General features: G+C 36.4%; 1 protein-coding gene, 1 long non-coding RNA gene and 1 other non-coding gene across 3 annotated transcripts; 1 reads left to right on the top strand and 2 right to left on the bottom strand.

The window, feature by feature from the left end:
- Positions 1-37: 37 nt before the first annotated feature.
- Positions 38-13,093, bottom strand: LOC106391176. Its single transcript, XM_048762337.1, has 2 exons — positions 5,304-13,093; positions 38-5,165 (listed from the first exon to the last, which is right to left on the bottom strand). The coding sequence occupies exon 1, from the start codon at positions 12,991-12,993 to the stop codon at positions 7,405-7,407; it is 5,589 nt and encodes a 1,862-aa protein (XP_048618294.1). The 5' UTR covers positions 12,994-13,093; the 3' UTR covers positions 38-5,165; positions 5,304-7,404.
- On the top strand, positions 12,377-12,483 carry LOC125590845. Its single transcript, XR_007326847.1, has one exon. It is a non-coding gene; the product is annotated as a small nucleolar RNA R71 (small nucleolar RNA).
- A 911-nt stretch (positions 13,094-14,004) lies between the features above and the next one.
- On the bottom strand, positions 14,005-16,042 carry LOC125589813. Its single transcript, XR_007325994.1, has 2 exons — positions 14,591-16,042; positions 14,005-14,452 (listed from the first exon to the last, which is right to left on the bottom strand). It is a non-coding gene; the product is annotated as an uncharacterized LOC125589813 (long non-coding RNA).
- Positions 16,043-19,060: the final 3,018 nt, after the last annotated feature.

Raw genomic sequence — 19,060 nt, 5'->3', positions numbered from 1 at the left:
GAAGGTCTGGTCTGCGCATCTTAAAGTTTGGGGGTGATTCGAGAGGACTTGTCTGTAAATTTAATAGTTTTGGGGTCACATCATACATAGCGAAAAGATAAAGGGCCAGATGTGTAAAAAGTCCAAAATCCACCAATGTTGCTTCGTGGTTCCTCCGCTACGAGAAGACTGCGACTTCCCCGACGACGGAGTGAAGCTGAGAGCACGACCATGACAGAGCTGAGCATGACGACTGAGCACGGCGAAGATGACTAGGACAAAGACGAAGTAGATTTACGGCTTGGTTTGAGCTTGGCAGAGGAGAGACGACTTGGACCAGAGATCTTGTGGTGGAGCACGACTGGTTGACGACACGGGCTGAGCTTGGCTGCGGTGGATAGGAGAGACGCCGCGGACTCACACAGCGGGTTGGTTGCGACCGCGGAAACATGGCAGAGACTCGAGCATGGGAAGAAGCGGACCCGGACCACAGACACGGGATGAGCTTCACCGCGGATTCGTGGCAGAGAGCTCCAGGGAGAACCGCGGGTAGACGTCGCAGGTGAAGGCAGGCCGCGGCCGTGTTACGATGAATCCGACCAGGCCATTTCGCGAGGTGATACCGCGGGATGTGTGGGTAGCGATTAGGCCTGGATGTTTGGGTACCCGTTGGCGTTTGGATCGGATTTTTTAGATTTCGGTTCTCTTTTATAACACCTCCTAGGTCCTATTCTAGTAAATTTGCAAGTACAGGTCGGGTTCGGATATAACACATCGGGTTCAGGTCGGTTTTGTATCACATCATAGAACCCATAAAGTAATCATATATCATTCGGATTCGGGTTATATCGGATCGGTTTGGATATACCCGAAATAAAATCTAAAATTTAAAAGTAAAACATAGGAAATATATATTTATTTATATATAATTAAGTATTTAAAGTAGTTATTTAAATTTTAAATACTTATTGTTAGATAACATATCAAAATAAATATGAAATTGAATATTTGAAGTATATATTCATGTTTCATATAATTATATCCCATATATATTATTTGAGAAGCATTACAACTTCTTTTTGTAGCCACATGTCATCACTAGAATGATTCTTAGAATCATTAGAGAATTATGTTGGTCCATCTAATTATATAATAAGATTTTTATTAAACTAACAATAAATTCATCATTAATGTACTTTATTATTTCCTTAAATAAAATTTACGGAATTGCCTAATGTGGCTAAAGTATATATGGCAATTAATGATTTTGAATAATAAAGATTTGATAAAAAAATAGTATATCTTCTATCATATTTGTTTAATTTTAAACTATTAAATAAATTAAACAACCACAATAACCATATAATAAAAATTTAGATTTTTATGTATATGTTATATTTTGAATTTTTACAAACGGCTATAAATTACAAAAACTGTTAAGAGTCTCACATTCAAATTTTATGATCCATGGTTTAAAAATTTTGTTATGACAAAATACAAATGAATACAAAAATTATATAAGTAAAAAGTCTAATTTAATTAATTATTAAGATTGATATATATATATCATTTTAAATTAAACTATAAACTATATAAAATACAATATTTTAGTTTCAAAATTTACTTTGAACAATTTTTTTGATAAAAGTTTTGAACGATCATTGACAACTTTTTTTTTTAATTATAAATTACTAAAACTATTAATCCCACAATGAAAATTTTGTTATCAGTAATTTAAATTTTTTTCTATAAAAAAGATAAATGATCGAAAAAACTATATGAGTAGAAATCATCATTTAATAAATATTAATATTAAAAATATACTAAAATATATTATTTATGTTAGTATCATTTAAATTTAATTACATATCTTATCAAATATAAAAAAAATATTTTTTGGATTAATAAAATTAATTTATATGTTCGCACCAATTTAATTGTATATTTAATAGTTATTGAACTTTAATTATTTAATATATATTAATTATTTTATAATATGTAAAAATATTTAATACATAAAATAATTTTTATATATAATGTTGATCCCGCGCAAGGTGCGGGTCTTAACCTAGTTGTATATTATTTGGGACATTCGGATCGGTTTCTTCGGATATTTTTTCGGATTTTTTGGTTTTCGGGTTATCCGTTCTAGGTCGTTTAATAACACTTCGGGTTCGGATATGTTTTGTACCACCTTACAAGATCCATTCAGATATTTTTTACATTTCGGACCGGATACGGATCGGGTTTTTTGGTTCGGGTTCGGTTCGGATTTTGGGTTACGGATATTATGCCCAGGCCTAGTCGCGATCGAAGTACTTGATTTCGCGGGCTTACTTCGCGGGCTAGAGATGGTCGAGGCCGTCATCCGAAACAGATCATTTTCCATTTTATCCTTGTGTTTTTAAGCTAGTATAAATATATTGTAAACCGAATTTTAGAAGGATATCTTGTTATTTATCAAATAAAAAACCATTTTGGAGATAAAGATTTAATCTTGATCTATTTCTTTTGTGTTTGCTTGATTACCTTGATCATTAATCATGTTTGGTCTTAAATCAACCAATGATTTTGAGTGAGTAGTCATATTTGGATTCATGGGTTAGGATGATTAGGATAATTAAATGATGATCTAGGGTGTTTAGAGTTATATTAATCTATTCAATTGCTTGTTTGAGTAATCTTAATGCTAGTTTAGAGTTGACCTCTTTAGATTAGAACTCTAGACATTTCATTGCCCGGGAGGTGTTTGATGAAATGTCTGAGCCAACTCAACTTGCTCTTTGCTAGCTTAACCAAAGGCATTTGATGTTAGGAGAGCTTAGATAGTTAATAGACCCACTCTTAACGATTACTTGAATGACACAAACCAAAGGCATTTGATGTTTGATCAATGAAACTAAATGAACATTTATCTTGACAAAGAACTTGTTTAGCCTTGTTGTCTAGACTTAAGGGAATATGTTGATTGATACCTTGCCATTCTAGATTGAAGTTTAATAATCTGAAGTCAAATTCCTAGACTCATGAGTCCTCCTTTATCCTATTGCTTGAAAGTTTGTTAATTTATTGTCTTAGAGTCTTGTTAGTTAAATCATATCGCTTCATTACACTGAGCGCACTTAGATTAAGTATGAACCTGTATTATCTTTGCATTGAAACCATTTAGAATTGGATTGACTCTTAAATACTACATTGATTCGATACTTGGATTTAAATAAAGTCCTTATCAGTGCTCTCAACTCGCGGTGAGCCCTCTGTTTCCCTAGCTTCACCTCCATCGACATGGCTAACTCGATATGCGACCTTCCACCATAGAGTACCGATCAACCTTCTCCATCAGCAGAAACCTCCATCATCACCTCTCCCTTGCTGTGTCTTGGCCATCGTCTTCTCGTTGGATGAAAGCTCGAGACACCAACGGAACATTATCTTTCCTAGCCCTATATCTCAAGGAGCAATCTTCAAAGGACCATGTCTAATTTTATTTATAAATTGATTTTTTTAATTCGTAAATTAATACAATTACATATTTACCCTTTTCTTCCTTAACCTAATCTAATAAAAGAGAGCTGCCAAAAGTTTTTTATTTCATTTTCTTCTTTTCTTGTTTCTTCTCTCTTTTTTTTATCTGCGATTTTCTCCTTCTTTGCAACTAGCGGTTCCTTATTAAAATTTTAATATTTAACCAAAAATCTATTTATTTTTATTATTTAATTAAGATTCGTTGGATTTCATTTTTTTGGCTACATATATACTTAATTTTAAATACTTAATTTTGAAAAATTAATATAGGATTGCATAGATATATTTTCCACTGACTTACGTACATGATGTTCGACAAATTTAATTGAGATCCGATAGAAATTTTTATTTTATTTTCTGACAACAAATTAACTTAACTTGACAGATTAAATTTAGGATTTTTTTTTTTTGTCATTGAAATAACTTCCAAAAGTTTGATCCCCAAAGCCAATGCTATGAGGGAAACTGATAAAAGATAAGTTTAATCCTTAAGTGTTGTAGTACTTAAGATGTCAATCCAATCTCTAGTGATTCTAAGCACTAAGAATGCAAGCCATTTATCTCAATCTAAGTGCAATCAAATGATGTTTGTTTGTAACAAGTAATAGTGCGAAATAACTTGAGTTTTAATTCAAATATAACAAAGAAGAACCAATGGGTATATAGGCAATTGATTTCAAGGTGATAGTTCTAAATCAAGGCGTCTAACTTCAAATAATCTTAACTTTCTATAGGTCTAGATTTCATTCAATTTAGATTAATCCACTCCCGTGGTAGAAACCCTTATGCAATTATGAACTAAACATCAACTTCCGTTCGTTTTGTTCACTCAAACATACATTAAGTTCTAGTCTACTAACCATCTAGCAATCCTAACAACAATTCCTTGGTTATTCAAGCTAGAGCTTTACTAGGTCCATTCAAGCATTATGCAAACACTTTCGATGCCCTACAAACACTTAGAATCTAAATTAAAATGGCCAAAATTAATCTAGCATTAAGAATACTTAGTAAGCATAGAAATCTAAGCATTTAAGCATTAGAACACCTTAACTCTTCCCTAATCACCCATTAATCTACCTAACCCATTGATCCTAAGGGTGATTACTCACTAATCATCTTGTTTACACTTAATCCCATGATGGATAGAAGCATAACCAAGATGATATGATATATGAAAACAAAAAAACAGAAATTAGATGAAGAGAATGGCTAAAGGAAAACAAGACTTTATAACATAAACTTCAAGAACACTCCAAGAACAAATGTTTTTTCTCAAACTCTCAAAATACAAAATATGAAACTATAAAACTTTCACTCTCTACTCTTTGTTGTATTGTACTCTGTGTATTGTGTCTTCCTCCTTCCCCTTGCAGTCTCTTTTATAGCCTAAGTAAAGGAGGATGACAACACATCCATCATGTGAAAGCATAAAGCATAAAACACACTCATAAAAGTTATTCTCCACTTTCTTCCATTATAGAACACCTTTTGCCCCTTCATATGGCCAAAGTAGTCTTGCCTCTTCAGAAAAGGTAGAGAAAGTTAGGCCAAAAGAACCACCAAACTCATGATAGACAACCCATCCCCCATGTTGCAAGCTTTAAAGAGATAAAACTCACTCATTAAAGTTTTCTCCACTTTCTCCATGTTGCACACACCTTTAGAATACCAAAAATAAGAAGAATAATGAATAGTAATGAGTTTTATAGGTTTTAAGTGAATAAAAATGAGTCTAAAGGCTTAAAATTCGAAGGCTATTGTTGATGTTGCTAGGGTGGCCGCTAGGAATGTCATACTGATATGTGTGTAGTATTTTGATCATAAATCCCTCAATACAGCTCCAAACGACTTGAAACCACCTCCATTGTAAAGCTAACTCAATTTACCATGTCTTCCCAAAAGACAAGTTTCAAAAGATATCTTTAAGACCTTCATCCATGCTTGTCTTTCACACGTTCGGTTCAAGACTCCTCGAAAGCTCCTTTTGTGCTCTAATCACCTCCAAAACTCCAAACAATTCATCCAACACCTACAAGATGCAAATGTACATGCAATAGACTCTAAATGCAAATAAATGTAAGGTTAATGCATGAATATATATGAAATAACAAAGCTAAAACTATGCAAAATCACAACACATCAACTCCCCCACACTAGTCCTTTACTTGTCCTCAAGTAAACTTTCAAGAACATGGGAAGTGATGTTTCAATACACACATGGAAATTCATGACCTTAAGAAACTCTTCAATGCCATCGTTGTGATATCCTTACAAAATCATACCAAATAGCAAGAGCAAAATGTTTTTATTAGCTCTAACTTCTCTAGGCCTATCAATTCCTTTGATCTTTTAACTCATTATCATGAATCCTCAAATCAACCAACTCTCACATTCAATAAGAAATATCATAAGTGAATTCTCGCAAATTGCCAATTGGTCCAAATCATTTGGTTTGGTGAGAAAAAATGGCTTAATGTGAAGAATGAGAAGGGTCCAAATACTTTTTGCTATGGTGACTTACACTCAAGAATAGGAGCTTGATCATTATGCAAAATTTATCTAAGAAAAGAAGCAATTAATGCATACATAAATCGGTTCTCATCATTCTACCATTTTCCTAGACAATTTTTAAGTTCTACCCTTTCTTTTCTTCATCTCAAATCCCAAATATACACCCATTTTCATCTCTTACCCAATGAACACTCTTTTCTTTTCTTTGTCTTAACAACTATGTATCTTAGCTCAAAATTTTCTTTTCCCCATTCTTTTTTTTTTTTCTTTTTGGGGTTTTTATTGACACAATCTGAGCTATCTTCTTAATTTTTTTTTTTTTTAGTTGTTTTAGACACACTTTTTGATTCATTTCCTTTACATAATCTTTCCCAATTCAATCCCCAAGATCAAAATAATTAAAGCACATCATTCCAACCACCATCCTAGATGCTAGCCCAAAAGAGGTCCTAATGCTAGCAAGAGATGAGAACAAATCAATGTCGCTCCTAATACTTTCAAGATTTTGCACATGACAAGCTTTCACAAAAAGACCTCACTCAACAATTAATGATGGTTTGAAAGAAGGGAAGGGTTTAGGGTATGGACTACCACTTGAGTTGTCAAAAAGATTGGTAAAACGGTTTATACAAGCTCAAGTGTGTGTAAAGCCATGATTTAGTACTCAAGAGACCATAAGCAAGAAGCATTAAGTTCATTTAAGTCAACTAAGATCGGAGTTGGTTTCAAAGAGTAAGATTCAATGAGTCTTAAGAGGAGTTTTCAAGGCTCGAAGTCTACAAGAAATTCAGAAGAAGCTCAAGCTACTTATTATGATTCAAAAGGGTATCAACAATGAGTTCATTGCATGAGTCCTTTGTAAGGATTTTACCTATGCATTCTATATGATCTAGACTCAAACCTAAAGATGCAAATGATATAACTAAATGTTTTTTTTTTTGTAATTTTTGGAATTTTGCAAATTTTTATGGATTTTCTATGCAAATGGATATGCAATGCTTATGACAAGTAAACAAAACAGAAAACATGTGAGATAAGTAGACTCTCCCCCCCACACTTACTTCACACAGTCTCTTGTGTGAGAGCAAGGTGAAAGAAGAGGTCTAGAAGAAACAAACATGAAAACTATATATTTCCAATGGTTGTAGAGACACTTAGCTTGGAGTTGCTAGATGGAGTTGAATAATTTTAACACTTGTAGGTTTGCTGGATGGCCATCTTTCTTCTTTGATTAAGTGGAGAATCACCTGAAAATTTTAAACACACTTATCAAACACACAAAAGAAAAACCACACAAGTTAAACAGTAATATATATAGGGATAGATGTGGGACTTCCTCCCAAGTGAGCTTGTTTTAAGTCTCTAGCTTGACTACCCCTTTTTGGTTTAGGCTGGTTTGGGATCGGTAAGTGGAACCGAGGTTCCTTCCTTCTCAGGTGTGGCCGCCATGTACAGCTTGACTCTTTGGCCATTCACTGTAAAGTCCCCACCGGTCTTGTTCCAAAGCACAATTGCTCCATATGGCCTCACTTCTTTGATCTTGAAAGGGCCGGACCATCTTGACTTAAGTTTTCCAGGGAACAACTTCAATCGAGAGTTGAAGAGCAACACTTGATCTCCAATGTTGAACTCCCTCTTCAGGATCTTCTTGTCATGGAATGCCTTGGTCTTTTCTTTGTAAATCCTTGAGTTCTCAAAAGCATCAAGTCGAATCTCATCAAGCTCATGGAGTTGGAAAAGTCTTTTCTCTTTGGCACTCTTGATGTCAAAGTTCAGCATCTTAACAGCCCATAATGCCTTGTACTCAAGCTCCACTGGCAGATGGCAAGCTTTCCCATAGACAAGATTGAAGGGAGTGGTTCCCAAGGGTGTCTTGAAAGCAGTCCTATAGGCCCAAAGTGCATCATCAAGCTTTGTAGACCAATCCTTCCTTGTTGTCCCCACAGTCTTCTCCAAAATGGACTTTATCTCCCTGTTGGAAATCTCAACTTGGCCACTTGTTTGGGGATGATAAGCAGTTGCCACCTTGTGCTTGACACCATTCTTCTTAAGAAGGTTCTCAAAAAGTTTGTTGATGAAGTGGGTGCCTCCATCACTGATCACAACTCTTGGGACTCCAAACCTTGGGAAGATAATGCTCTTGAACATCTTGAGGACAACCTTAGCATCATTGGTTGGGCTGGCTATAGCTTCCACCCATTTGGAGACATAATCCACAGCAACAAGAATGTATTCATTACCATAGGAAGATGGGAATGGTCCCATGAAGTCAATGCCCCACACATCAAACACTTCCACTTCCAAGATAGGATTTTGAGGCATCTCATTTCTCTTGGTGATGTTCCCTCTCCTTTGGCATGGGTCACACCTTGACACAAACTCTTGTGTGTCTTTGAACATATGGGGCCACCAAAATCCTGCTTGTAGCACCTTGGAGACAGTCTTGAAGGTGGCAAAGTGACCTCCATAGGCTGATCCATGGCAGTGTGTGAGGATTCCTTCCACCTCCTCTTGAGCTACTACTCTTCTATAGATTTGATCTTTGCAAAGAGTGTAGAGGTAAGGCTCGTCCCAGTAGTATCTCTTCACATCCTTGAAGAACTTCTTCCTTGCATAGCCTGTCAGATTCAATGGTTCCCTTCCACATGCCAAGTAGTTCACTAGATCAGCATACCATGGGCCTGTTTCATCAATTGCCTTCATTTCTTCAATCTTCCTTCCAGTCTCACAAGCTGTGACCATTGCTTCTATAGCCATAATCTGCTCTTCAGGGAGTCCCTCATCAATAGGAATCCCACACTCCACTCTTAATCTTGAAAGGTGATCAGCTACACCATTCTCCACTCCTGGCTTGTCCTTGATTTCGAGATCAAACTCTTGTAGTATTAATATCCATCTGAGCAGCCTTGGCTTGGCATCCTTCTTGGCTAGTAGATGTCGTAGTGCAGCATGATCAGTGTATACAATGACCTTAGACCCTACCAGGTAGCTCCTGAACTTCTCGAAGGCATAGACAATTGCCAACAGCTCCTTCTCAGTTGTGGCATACTTCATTTGGGCATCATCAAGTGTTCTACTAGCATAGTAGATCACATGTGTCTTCTTGTCCTTCTTTTGCCCCAAGACTGCCCCCACAGCATAGTCACTGGCGTCGCACATGATTTCGAAGGGTAGACTCCAATCTGGTGGTTGAACTATTGGGGCACTGGTGAGCTCCTCCTTCAGCTTCTTAAAGGCTTCTAGGCATTCTTCATCAAAGTTGAAGATGATCTCCTTGCACAGCAGCTTGGTCAATGGTCTAGCTATTTTGGAGAAGTCTTTGATGAACCTTCTGTAGAAACCAGCATGGCCAAGGAAGCTTCTTATATCCTTCACTGTTCTTGGTGGAGCTAGACCAACCATGACATCTATCTTGGCTTTGTCCACTTCAATTCCTTTCTCAGAAACTTTGTGTCCAAGAACAATCCCTTCCTTGACCATGAAGTGACACTTCTCCCAATTGAGCACCAGGTTAGTGTCCTCACATCTCTGTAATACCCTGCAAAGATTTGACAAACAAGTAGCAAACGAAGAACCGTATACAGAAAAATCATCCATAAACACCTCCATTACATCCTCAATAAGATCAGAGAAAATCGACATCATTGCTCTTTGGAATGTTGCTGGTGCATTGCACAGTCCAAATGGCATCCTTCGATATGCAAAGGTACCATAAGGACAAGTGAATGTCGTTTTCTCTTGGTCATTTGGGTGTATAGGGATTTGGAAAAATCCAGAGTATCCATCAAGGAAACAATAATAGGGATGGTTAGCTAGCCTCTCTAACATCTGATCAATGAATGGTAAAGGGAAATGATCCTTTCTAGAGGCTGCATTCAGTTTTCGATAGTCAATGCACATCCTATGTCCAGTTATTGTTCTTGTTGGTATTAACTCATCATTTTCGTTCTTAACAACTGTTATGCCACCCTTTTTAGGAACTACATGCACAGGTGAAACCCAATTGCTATCAGAGATAGGATAGATCACACCAGCATCTAACAATTTGATTATCTCTTTTTTAACAACATCTTTCAAATTAGGATTTAATCTTCTTTGGTGTTCAATTGAAGTTTTAGATTCATCCTCTAGATGTATCCTATGCATGCACAAAGATGGTGAGATTCCTTTAATGTCATCAAGTGAGTATCCTAGTGCTTTTCTATACTTTTTAAGTTCATTTAAAAGCATAGACAATTCATTCTCAGTCAGCTCACTACTCACAATGACAGGATATGTCTCATTAGGTCCAAGGAAAGCATACCTTACACCATCGGGAAGAGGTTTAAGCTCCACTTTTGGTGCCTTGAGCTCACTCCAATCAGCTTCATGGAGGTTCTCTTGAATGTCTGCTGAGGCAGCATGTTGAGTCACTTGTGGCAACTCCATGAACTCATCTTCTCCATCCTCCTCAAGGTGAACATCTAGCCTTCTTACTAGCTCATCACTCTCCTTGTTTTCAATCATTTGGGTCTCTCTTTCAATGGTCAGGGCATGTTGAAGAGAGTCCTCAATCGCTAACTCCTCAAGGAAATCATCAGCCAAGACATCCATCTCATCAATGTAGAATATTTCTCTTTGAGTTGTGGGCTTCTTCATCATCTCCTTGATATCAAAATGGAGAGTGTGATCTTTTTCAAGGTGGAGATCAATTGTGCCATCTCTCACATTCACCATTGCTCCAGCAGTTGCCAAGAAAGGTCTTCCAAAGATCAAAGGATCTCTAGGCTCTTCATCCATCTCAAGCACTACAAAGTCAGTAGGCACTTCACAATTTCCTATCTTGACAGGAAGATCTTCTAGGATGCCAATGGGGAGCTTGACAGATCGATCAGCTAGCACCAAAGAGATCTTGCACTTTTTATATTGTGTAAACCCAAGCTTCTTGGCAATGGATAGTGGCATGAGGCTGACACTTGCTCCCAAATCACATAGACATCTCTCAAATGTCAAAGGTCCAATGGCGCATGGCAGGGTGAAACTACCAGGGTCTTCTAGCTTCCTTGGGACAGTCAGTCTCTGAATAATGGCGCTGCACTCATGAGTAAGAATCACCATCCCTTCCATCTCTTTCTTCTTTTGTTCTACAGCATCTTTCAAGAACTTGCTGTATTGTGGAACCAGCATAAATGCATCAATTATGGGCATGGTGAGATGAACTTCACTCATTTGCTTGTCAAACAAGGCTTTGTACTTCTCTAGGAGTTGCTTCTTGAATCTTCCAGGAAAGGGAAGCTTTGGCTCATAGGGAGGAGGAGTGAACAATTTCTCCTTTGTTGATGTAGCAGCCTCATTTTTGTTCTCAACTTTCTCCTCTCCAATCTTTCTCTTGCCCTTAGCTTCAACTATCTTCTCCAAGATTTCCTCATTAGTCTTCTCATCCACAATCACCACATCATCATCTACATTGATGACCACCTCCCCACCTTGTTTCTCATTATCCTTAATGAGAACTTTAGGAGGCAACTCTCTTCCACTCCTTAGGGTGATTGCCTTTATTGTCTCCTTTGGGTTTTGTTCAGGCTTTCCAGGTAGGGAACCTTGTTGGCGACTTGAGCTGGCTGTCATAGAGACAAACTGGTTCTCCAAGGCTTTGAACTTGTTGTTTAGATCATGGTAATTCCCATCAATCTTGTTGTGGAGATTTTTCAGCTCATACCCTAATTGTTTCTCACTTCTTGCTTGTCCCTCCAATAATTGTTTCAGCATAGCTTCAGTACTACTCTCTTGTGGAGGTTGTGTTGATGATCCAGCTTGGTCTTGTGCAGGTTGACTTGGTTTTGGTGAGAATCCAGGAGGGAAGTTCTGTTTGGGTTGGTAACCACCTTGGTTGTTGTTGTAGAATGGCTTAGGCTGATTGTTGTAGAATGGTCTTGGCTGGTAGTTGTTGAATGGCTTCTGTTGGTTGTTGTAGAAGGGTTTCTGTTGGTAGTTGTTCTGGTATTGATAGTCAGGCTCCTTCTTGTACCATGTACCCTGAGCATTGACATAGTACATATCTTCTTGGCATTCTACTCTATCAACTTCAGCAACCATATGTAACTCCTCTTTCTTGGTCTTTTCTGATAGTAGCATGTCAATCTTGTCTTGAAGTGCTTTCAGCTCTCTCTTTGTGGTCATATCTTCTCCTCCACCACCTCTGTCTCTTCTATCATATTCATCATTGTAGACAGAGTCACTCTGTGTCATGTTCTCCAAGAGTTCTAAAGCATCTTCCACAGTCCTCCCCAAGAAGTTTCCATTGCTTGCAGTGTCAAGCTGGCTTTTGAATTTAGGCAAGACTCCTCTGTAGAAAGTGCTTAGCAAGCTCTCATTGTTGAAGCCATGGTGAGGACATTGAGACAGGTAGCTTCTGAATCTCTCCCATGCGTCTAAAAATCCTTCAAGTCCTCTTTGTTGAAAACCAGAGATCTGATTTCTAAGGTTGGCAGTCCTTGTAGCTGAGAAGAACTTGTTGAGGAAGGCCTTCTTGCATTCATCCCAAGTGGTGATAGTATCACTTGAGATGTTTTTCTCCCAAGTGTGAGCCTTGTCTCCCAAAGAGAAGGGAAACAATCTGAGCTTGAAAGCATCCTCTGAAACTCCATTTGTTTTTGACAAGCCACAGTACTTATCAAATCTGTCAAGGTGATCTAGTGGGTCTTCCAAGGCAAGTCCATGGTACTTGTTGTTTTCAATCATGTTGATGAGGCTTGACTTGATCTCGAAATTGTTGTTGGCAACTGGCGGTGCCCTAATGCCCAACCTATTCCCATTTATGTTAGGTTGATCATAAGTGCCAATGGATCTTCCCAGGCGTTGTTGATTTTGAGGCCTAAGGTTTGCAGCTCCTTGGCCATGTTCCTCTTGAGCAGCTCCAGGAGGAACTCCTTGGACATTTTGTCTATGATCATCAACTTCATAGACACCTTCCGGTTGATTCGGGTTTCTCTCCATCTCAAGCCCCAATCTATGTAAGTGGGCTTGCTTTTCTCTTTCTCTTCTCTGTCTTCCCAACTCTCTTTCTAAGGCTTTGATGTTGTCCACTCTTGGTGCAAGATTTTGTTGATCCTTTGCTTCTCAAGTTCATGCACCTGTCATCCAAATAGAGATGAAGATAGATAATTAGTAACTTAAAAATGAAAAATAAGACTTAGTCTCAAGTAATGACCAAATCCTAATGTCAAAATCAATCTAGAGAATGGCAACGGCGCCAAAACTTGATAAAGGATAAGTTTAATCCTTAAGTGTTGTAGTACTTAAGATGTCAATCCAATCTCTAGTGATTCTAAGCACTAAGAATGCAAGCCATTTATCTCAATCTAAGTGCAATCAAATGATGTTTGTTTGTAACAAGTAATAGTGCGAAATAACTTGAGTTTTAATTCAAATATAACAAAGAAGAACCAATGGGTATATAGGCAATTGATTTCAAGGTGATAGTTCTAAATCAAGGCGTCTAACTTCAAATAATCTTAACTTTCTATAGGTCTAGATTTCATTCAATTTAGATTAATCCACTCCCGTGGTAGAAACCCTTATGCAATTATGAACTAAACATCAACTTCCGTTCGTTTTGTTCACTCAAACATACATTAAGTTCTAGTCTACTAACCATCTAGCAATCCTAACAACAATTCCTTGGTTATTCAAGCTAGAGCTTTACTAGGTCCATTCAAGCATTATGCAAACACTTTCGATGCCCTACAAACACTTAGAATCTAAATTAAAATGGCCAAAATTAATCTAGCATTAAGAATACTTAGTAAGCATAGAAATCTAAGCATTTAACCATTAGAACACCTTAACTCTTCCCTAATCACCCATTAATCTACCTAACCCATTGATCCTAAGGGTGATTACTCACTAATCATCTTGTTTACACTTAATCCCATGATGGATAGAAGCATAACCAAGATGATATGATATATGAAAACAAAAAAACAGAAATTAGATGAAGAGAATGGCTAAAGGAAAACAAGACTTTATAACATAAACTTCAAGAACACTCCAAGAACAAATGTTTTTTCTCAAACTCTCAAAATACAAAATATGAAACTATAAAACTTTCACTCTCTACTCTTTGTTGTATTGTACTCTGTGTATTGTGTCTTCCTCCTTCCCCTTGCAGTCTCTTTTATAGCCTAAGTAAAGGAGGATGACAACACATCCATCATGTGAAAGCATAAAGCATAAAACACACTCATAAAAGTTATTCTCCACTTTCTTCCATTATAGAACACCTTTTGCCCCTTCATATGGCCAAAGTAGTCTTGCCTCTTCAGAAAAGGTAGAGAAAGTTAGGCCAAAAGAACCACCAAACTCATGATAGACAACCCATCCCCCATGTTGCAAGCTTTAAAGAGATAAAACTCACTCATTAAAGTTTTCTCCACTTTCTCCATGTTGCACACACCTTTAGAATACCAAAAATAAGAAGAATAATGAATAGTAATGAGTTTTATAGGTTTTAAGTGAATAAAAATGAGTCTAAAGGCTTAAAATTCGAAGGCTATTGTTGATGTTGCTAGGGTGGCCGCTAGGAATGTCATACTGATATGTGTGTAGTATTTTGATCATAAATCCCTCAATACAGCTCCAAACGACTTGAAACCACCTCCATTGTAAAGCTAACTCAATTTACCATGTCTTCCCAAAAGACAAGTTTCAAAAGATATCTTTAAGACCTTCATCCATGCTTGTCTTTCACACGTTCGGTTCAAGACTCCTCGAAAGCTCCTTTTGTGCTCTAATCACCTCCAAAACTCCAAACAATTCATCCAACACCTACAAGATGCAAATGTACATGCAATAGACTCTAAATGCAAATAAATGTAAGGTTAATTCATGAATATATATGAAATAACAAAGCTAAAACTATGCAAAATCACAACACATCAGAAACAAAGAAAAGACAAACAAATATAAAAAACATACACCAGTAGGTGCTTAAATGAAAGAAAAAAAACCTAAAGAGAGAAATGAGTTTTTGAAGATATAAATGGCTTCATACTCCATTAGGTGAAGCCATTGAAGGCTCATCTGCAATATTTAGACGAAGAGGAGACATCATCAACAAGAATGATATCAGTAAGCCAACTTAAACCTCCACGAGCTACATAGGATTGAACTCGTCCATTCTTATACTACAGCGATCTCAGTTGCTACTCTATTTGCAGCCACAGTCACTACTTCACCACATTAGTGTTGGAAGCAGTTCAGTGCTTGCCGAGTACGCTTAATAGTATTGGACAGCCCAAGAAACCAATGCGGATTTTTCAGGACAGCCCACTTAACCGTTTACCATGAAGGTATAGACGGACACAATAGATTAGAAACTAAAGATTCCACGCACACCAATAGGGGCTATGGTAAAGATAAATTTCCAAAGAAAATAAGCACACCAATAAGAACACCGTCGATCTTCCGCTCCGGTATAAGTTTAACCAGGCACCCGACCGTTGAACTTCCAATCCGGAACACAACCAGATCCGTTGCAAAACACTCAAACCAAAATCACTGAAAAGGAGGTTGAGTTCACACAACAACCACAACTAATACCACCGAACTCCTGTAACTGTTATCACCACCACCACTGCTCCTTTATATGAAGTGAAACTCCATTACAGAAACGTATGGGAGAGTGAAGAAGAGCCACCAGAACCTTCAAAAGCCCGCTCAGAAACACACGGAAGAACAACCTGTCACAACTGACGAAAAGATCTAAAAAAACAATAAATCTAAGCAACAAAAAAGAGCAAATTGATGAAAAAGCTGAAAGAGAAAAGAGAGATCTCCCCCGGCATAAGCGACAAGCGCCACCGGGGGAAAAACGAAGATCAGATCAGAGGGATTTGGGTGTGACGAAGATCACAACTACATTCACTTTCAAAATCCAGTCCATTACAGTTATCTAACAACCTAACTCATTTAATACACATCACAAAAATATCATCAACTAGTTCATCATATCAATACAACACAGTCCATTTAGTCTTTTAAACAGTATGAGACTTCTTATACATCACGAATATAGATTTAACAACCTAACAACAATCAAGCTAAGCAATAACAGCAAATGGTATGGAAGATCAAGAGAATAAACTAGTTTCAAAACCACCATACCTGGGAAATAGATGTGTAAAAATGAGTTAACTCGCTCAACTCAGCTTAATTAATGATGAACTTAGATCTTTCATAAAATAGTTAAGTTCGGCTAATTTATTATATGTTTTCCAGTATGTAAAATTGAACTCAAATTGTCTTGATCAGAAGTTAAATAAATTGACTCGGGGTATTAAAAATAAAAATAATAATTATGTATCATAAAATCTTAAAATAAAATTTAGAACGTAATTTTAAAACTAAATATTAAAATAATTTCAAAATAATAATTATTGAAATCTGAAAATAATTTCAACATACCATATTGCTATGAAAACAAGCAAACGTTCAGAGATTTTATTAACTTCAACATAAACGAAGATAAAATAGAAAATCTTGATGAACTGCTTCGCTGGGAGATTGAAACACACCAGAAGATCGCCAAACGAAAGAAATGTCTGTCATCGAAACTTTTTACAACAAAAAGCAAAAGGAGAGGGATTGGTGAACGGTGACCGGCGGCACCGGAACTTAACTTTGATTAACAAAAATTTAGAGAGGAGACAGGGCAAATAGAGAAAGAAGTTATCCAAATTCGTAAACGATGACTTAATATGTATTTATATAGGAAGATTTACCTAATTTGTAAGTGTAATGTATATTTACGTACAAAATTCTTGGGAAATTAAAAAATGTGATACATTACTTAATTTCATCTTATATAGTTAAAATGTAAAAGAAATTTTTTTTTGATATATATATATAAGTAATTTAAACTCTATACTATCAAGCTCATGAGCTCATGCTCATTTCTACACCCCCTACTTGGAAATAAGATATACATCAGCAGAAAAGAAGTATATCTGAAGAGGAAGAACAAAGAGAAACGAACATTAACACACAAGCGATAAGGCTCGGTGGTGGAACACCCGCGATGAACGACCGACGAACGGCTAAGCAACGAGAGAGAGAGAGAGAGAGAGAGAGAGAGAGAGAGAGAGAGAGAGAGAGAGAGAGAGAGAGAGAGAGAGAGAGAGAGAGAGAGAGAGAGAGAGAGAGGCTATTAAACTATAGTCACAAAAAAAATCATGACTATTTTGGAATTAGCCACGAAATAGTCATGAAATGGACACAAAATGCAAAACGTAAATATTTGTGTTAAAATTGTGGCTCAAAAAGCCATGAAATAATCACCGAATAAAATGTGATTAAAAATAGTTACGATTTTGTCATAAATTTGATAAAGTGCTCACGAAATAAAAAGTGACTAAAATCATGGTGAATTGTGAAGCTTTTCTTTTGTCACGAAAAATTTGGGACTTTTTATAAAGTAGCTACAAATTATCCACAAACGTTTTGTGACAAATTGTACACGAAATAAAACTTGTCTATAATCCTGGTAATCGACAAAAAAAATCATTCGATTTAGTCATGTAATGTTTTGTGGTTTTTATAAAATAATCACTAATTTGCCACAAAATTGTTCATGTCTATTTATAACTATAAACCCTAGTTAGACTTTTAACGCCTAAACTTTAAAGACAAACCTTAAAACTTTAATCTTTTAATACTTTAACCTCCAATCTTTAACTTATACTCAAAACTTAATCCTTTCAAATTTTAATCTCAAATCTTAATTTTAAACTCCAAACACTATATATACTCCAGACCCTTTAAACTAGACTTCAAACCTTATTCTCCAAACTCCAAACTTTAAAATTTAAATAAAATAAAATTTCAAATTATAAAACCATAATATCAAAATATACTTAAAACATTTACATGTAAACTTTATGAAAATTGATTTTCATACTAAAAGATAGTATTTATAAAATTAATTAAAATTTTAATTATTAATATTTAAATTTTAATATTCAGTTTTCAAAATCTTAAGTTTTAAAATGTAGTGTGATTTGTTGAAATGTCCTACTAGTTAAACAAGAACATAGTTTTCCTTAGTTATGCTAGTTATACAACAACCAACAACAAGCAACATAAGCTTTAAACATAAAAAACAGCGAGATAATCATAGCAGTAGTACCATTGTTCCACCGCTATTTCAAAAACCAACAAAAAGCAACAAACAAGTTTAAAACAGCTAAAAGGATCTCATTTTTGCTTCGTAGACCTCGTCATTGGCCTGCTTAAGTTGTCATTCAGTGTGTGGACCGCCTTTTTAACACCATTTCCCTTTTTCTTCCTCTTCTTCACATCCTCATGTGAGTTTTCACATACTTTCTCAACATGAGCATTCACTTCACTTATTACCTCTTCCTCCACATTGAGCATTCCTACCATTTAATTGCTCCTTCATATAAGCTTCTGAGGCAGCGAGTCATATGTCAAACTCATCAACCTTTTCTACAATTTTCTTCATCCACTCTCCCATTTATTATTTCATACCATTAACGAGTTCTACCAATCATTTAACTTTACCGTGTTCTCCGGTGTTCCAATGGTGGATTTTCTCTCGTTCACATCATTCTCAAGGGGAGGGGCTTTTCGGGCAGCCACGTCTTCATCGAACAACCCTTGAAACCTTATGATATATCTTTTACCAAGCCTATGCATCCAAATATCAACAACAGTCAACCACGTCATTCTTATCATCTATGTCATCTTTTTCTGTTATCCGAGCTAGTAAAGTTTCTTCATCAGCAGAAGCGCTCAAGATGCTATCAATGTCCTTCATTTAACAAGGAATAAAGATTAAAAAAATTTAGAAAGCCAAACAAATATATTCATAAAGAAGGACTACTAACCTCAGTTGCACCAAGTTCTTCATTTATTTTTGATAGTGGAAGTTTTTTCATTTCAATTTTATTGAACTTTGATTTGCACATCTTTGGACATGTTGGGTCTAAGCCTTCAACAGATTCGCAGAATTTTGTGCCCAATTCCTAAATTTCCTTGAAGGCTA

Source organism: Brassica napus, chromosome C7, assembly GCF_020379485.1.
Source record: "Brassica napus cultivar Da-Ae chromosome C7, Da-Ae, whole genome shotgun sequence".
In the NCBI taxonomy this organism is placed as follows: domain Eukaryota; kingdom Viridiplantae; phylum Streptophyta; class Magnoliopsida; order Brassicales; family Brassicaceae; genus Brassica; species Brassica napus.
Note: the sequence above shows the minus strand (reverse complement) of the source record. Positions and strands in the feature narration are given on the sequence as shown.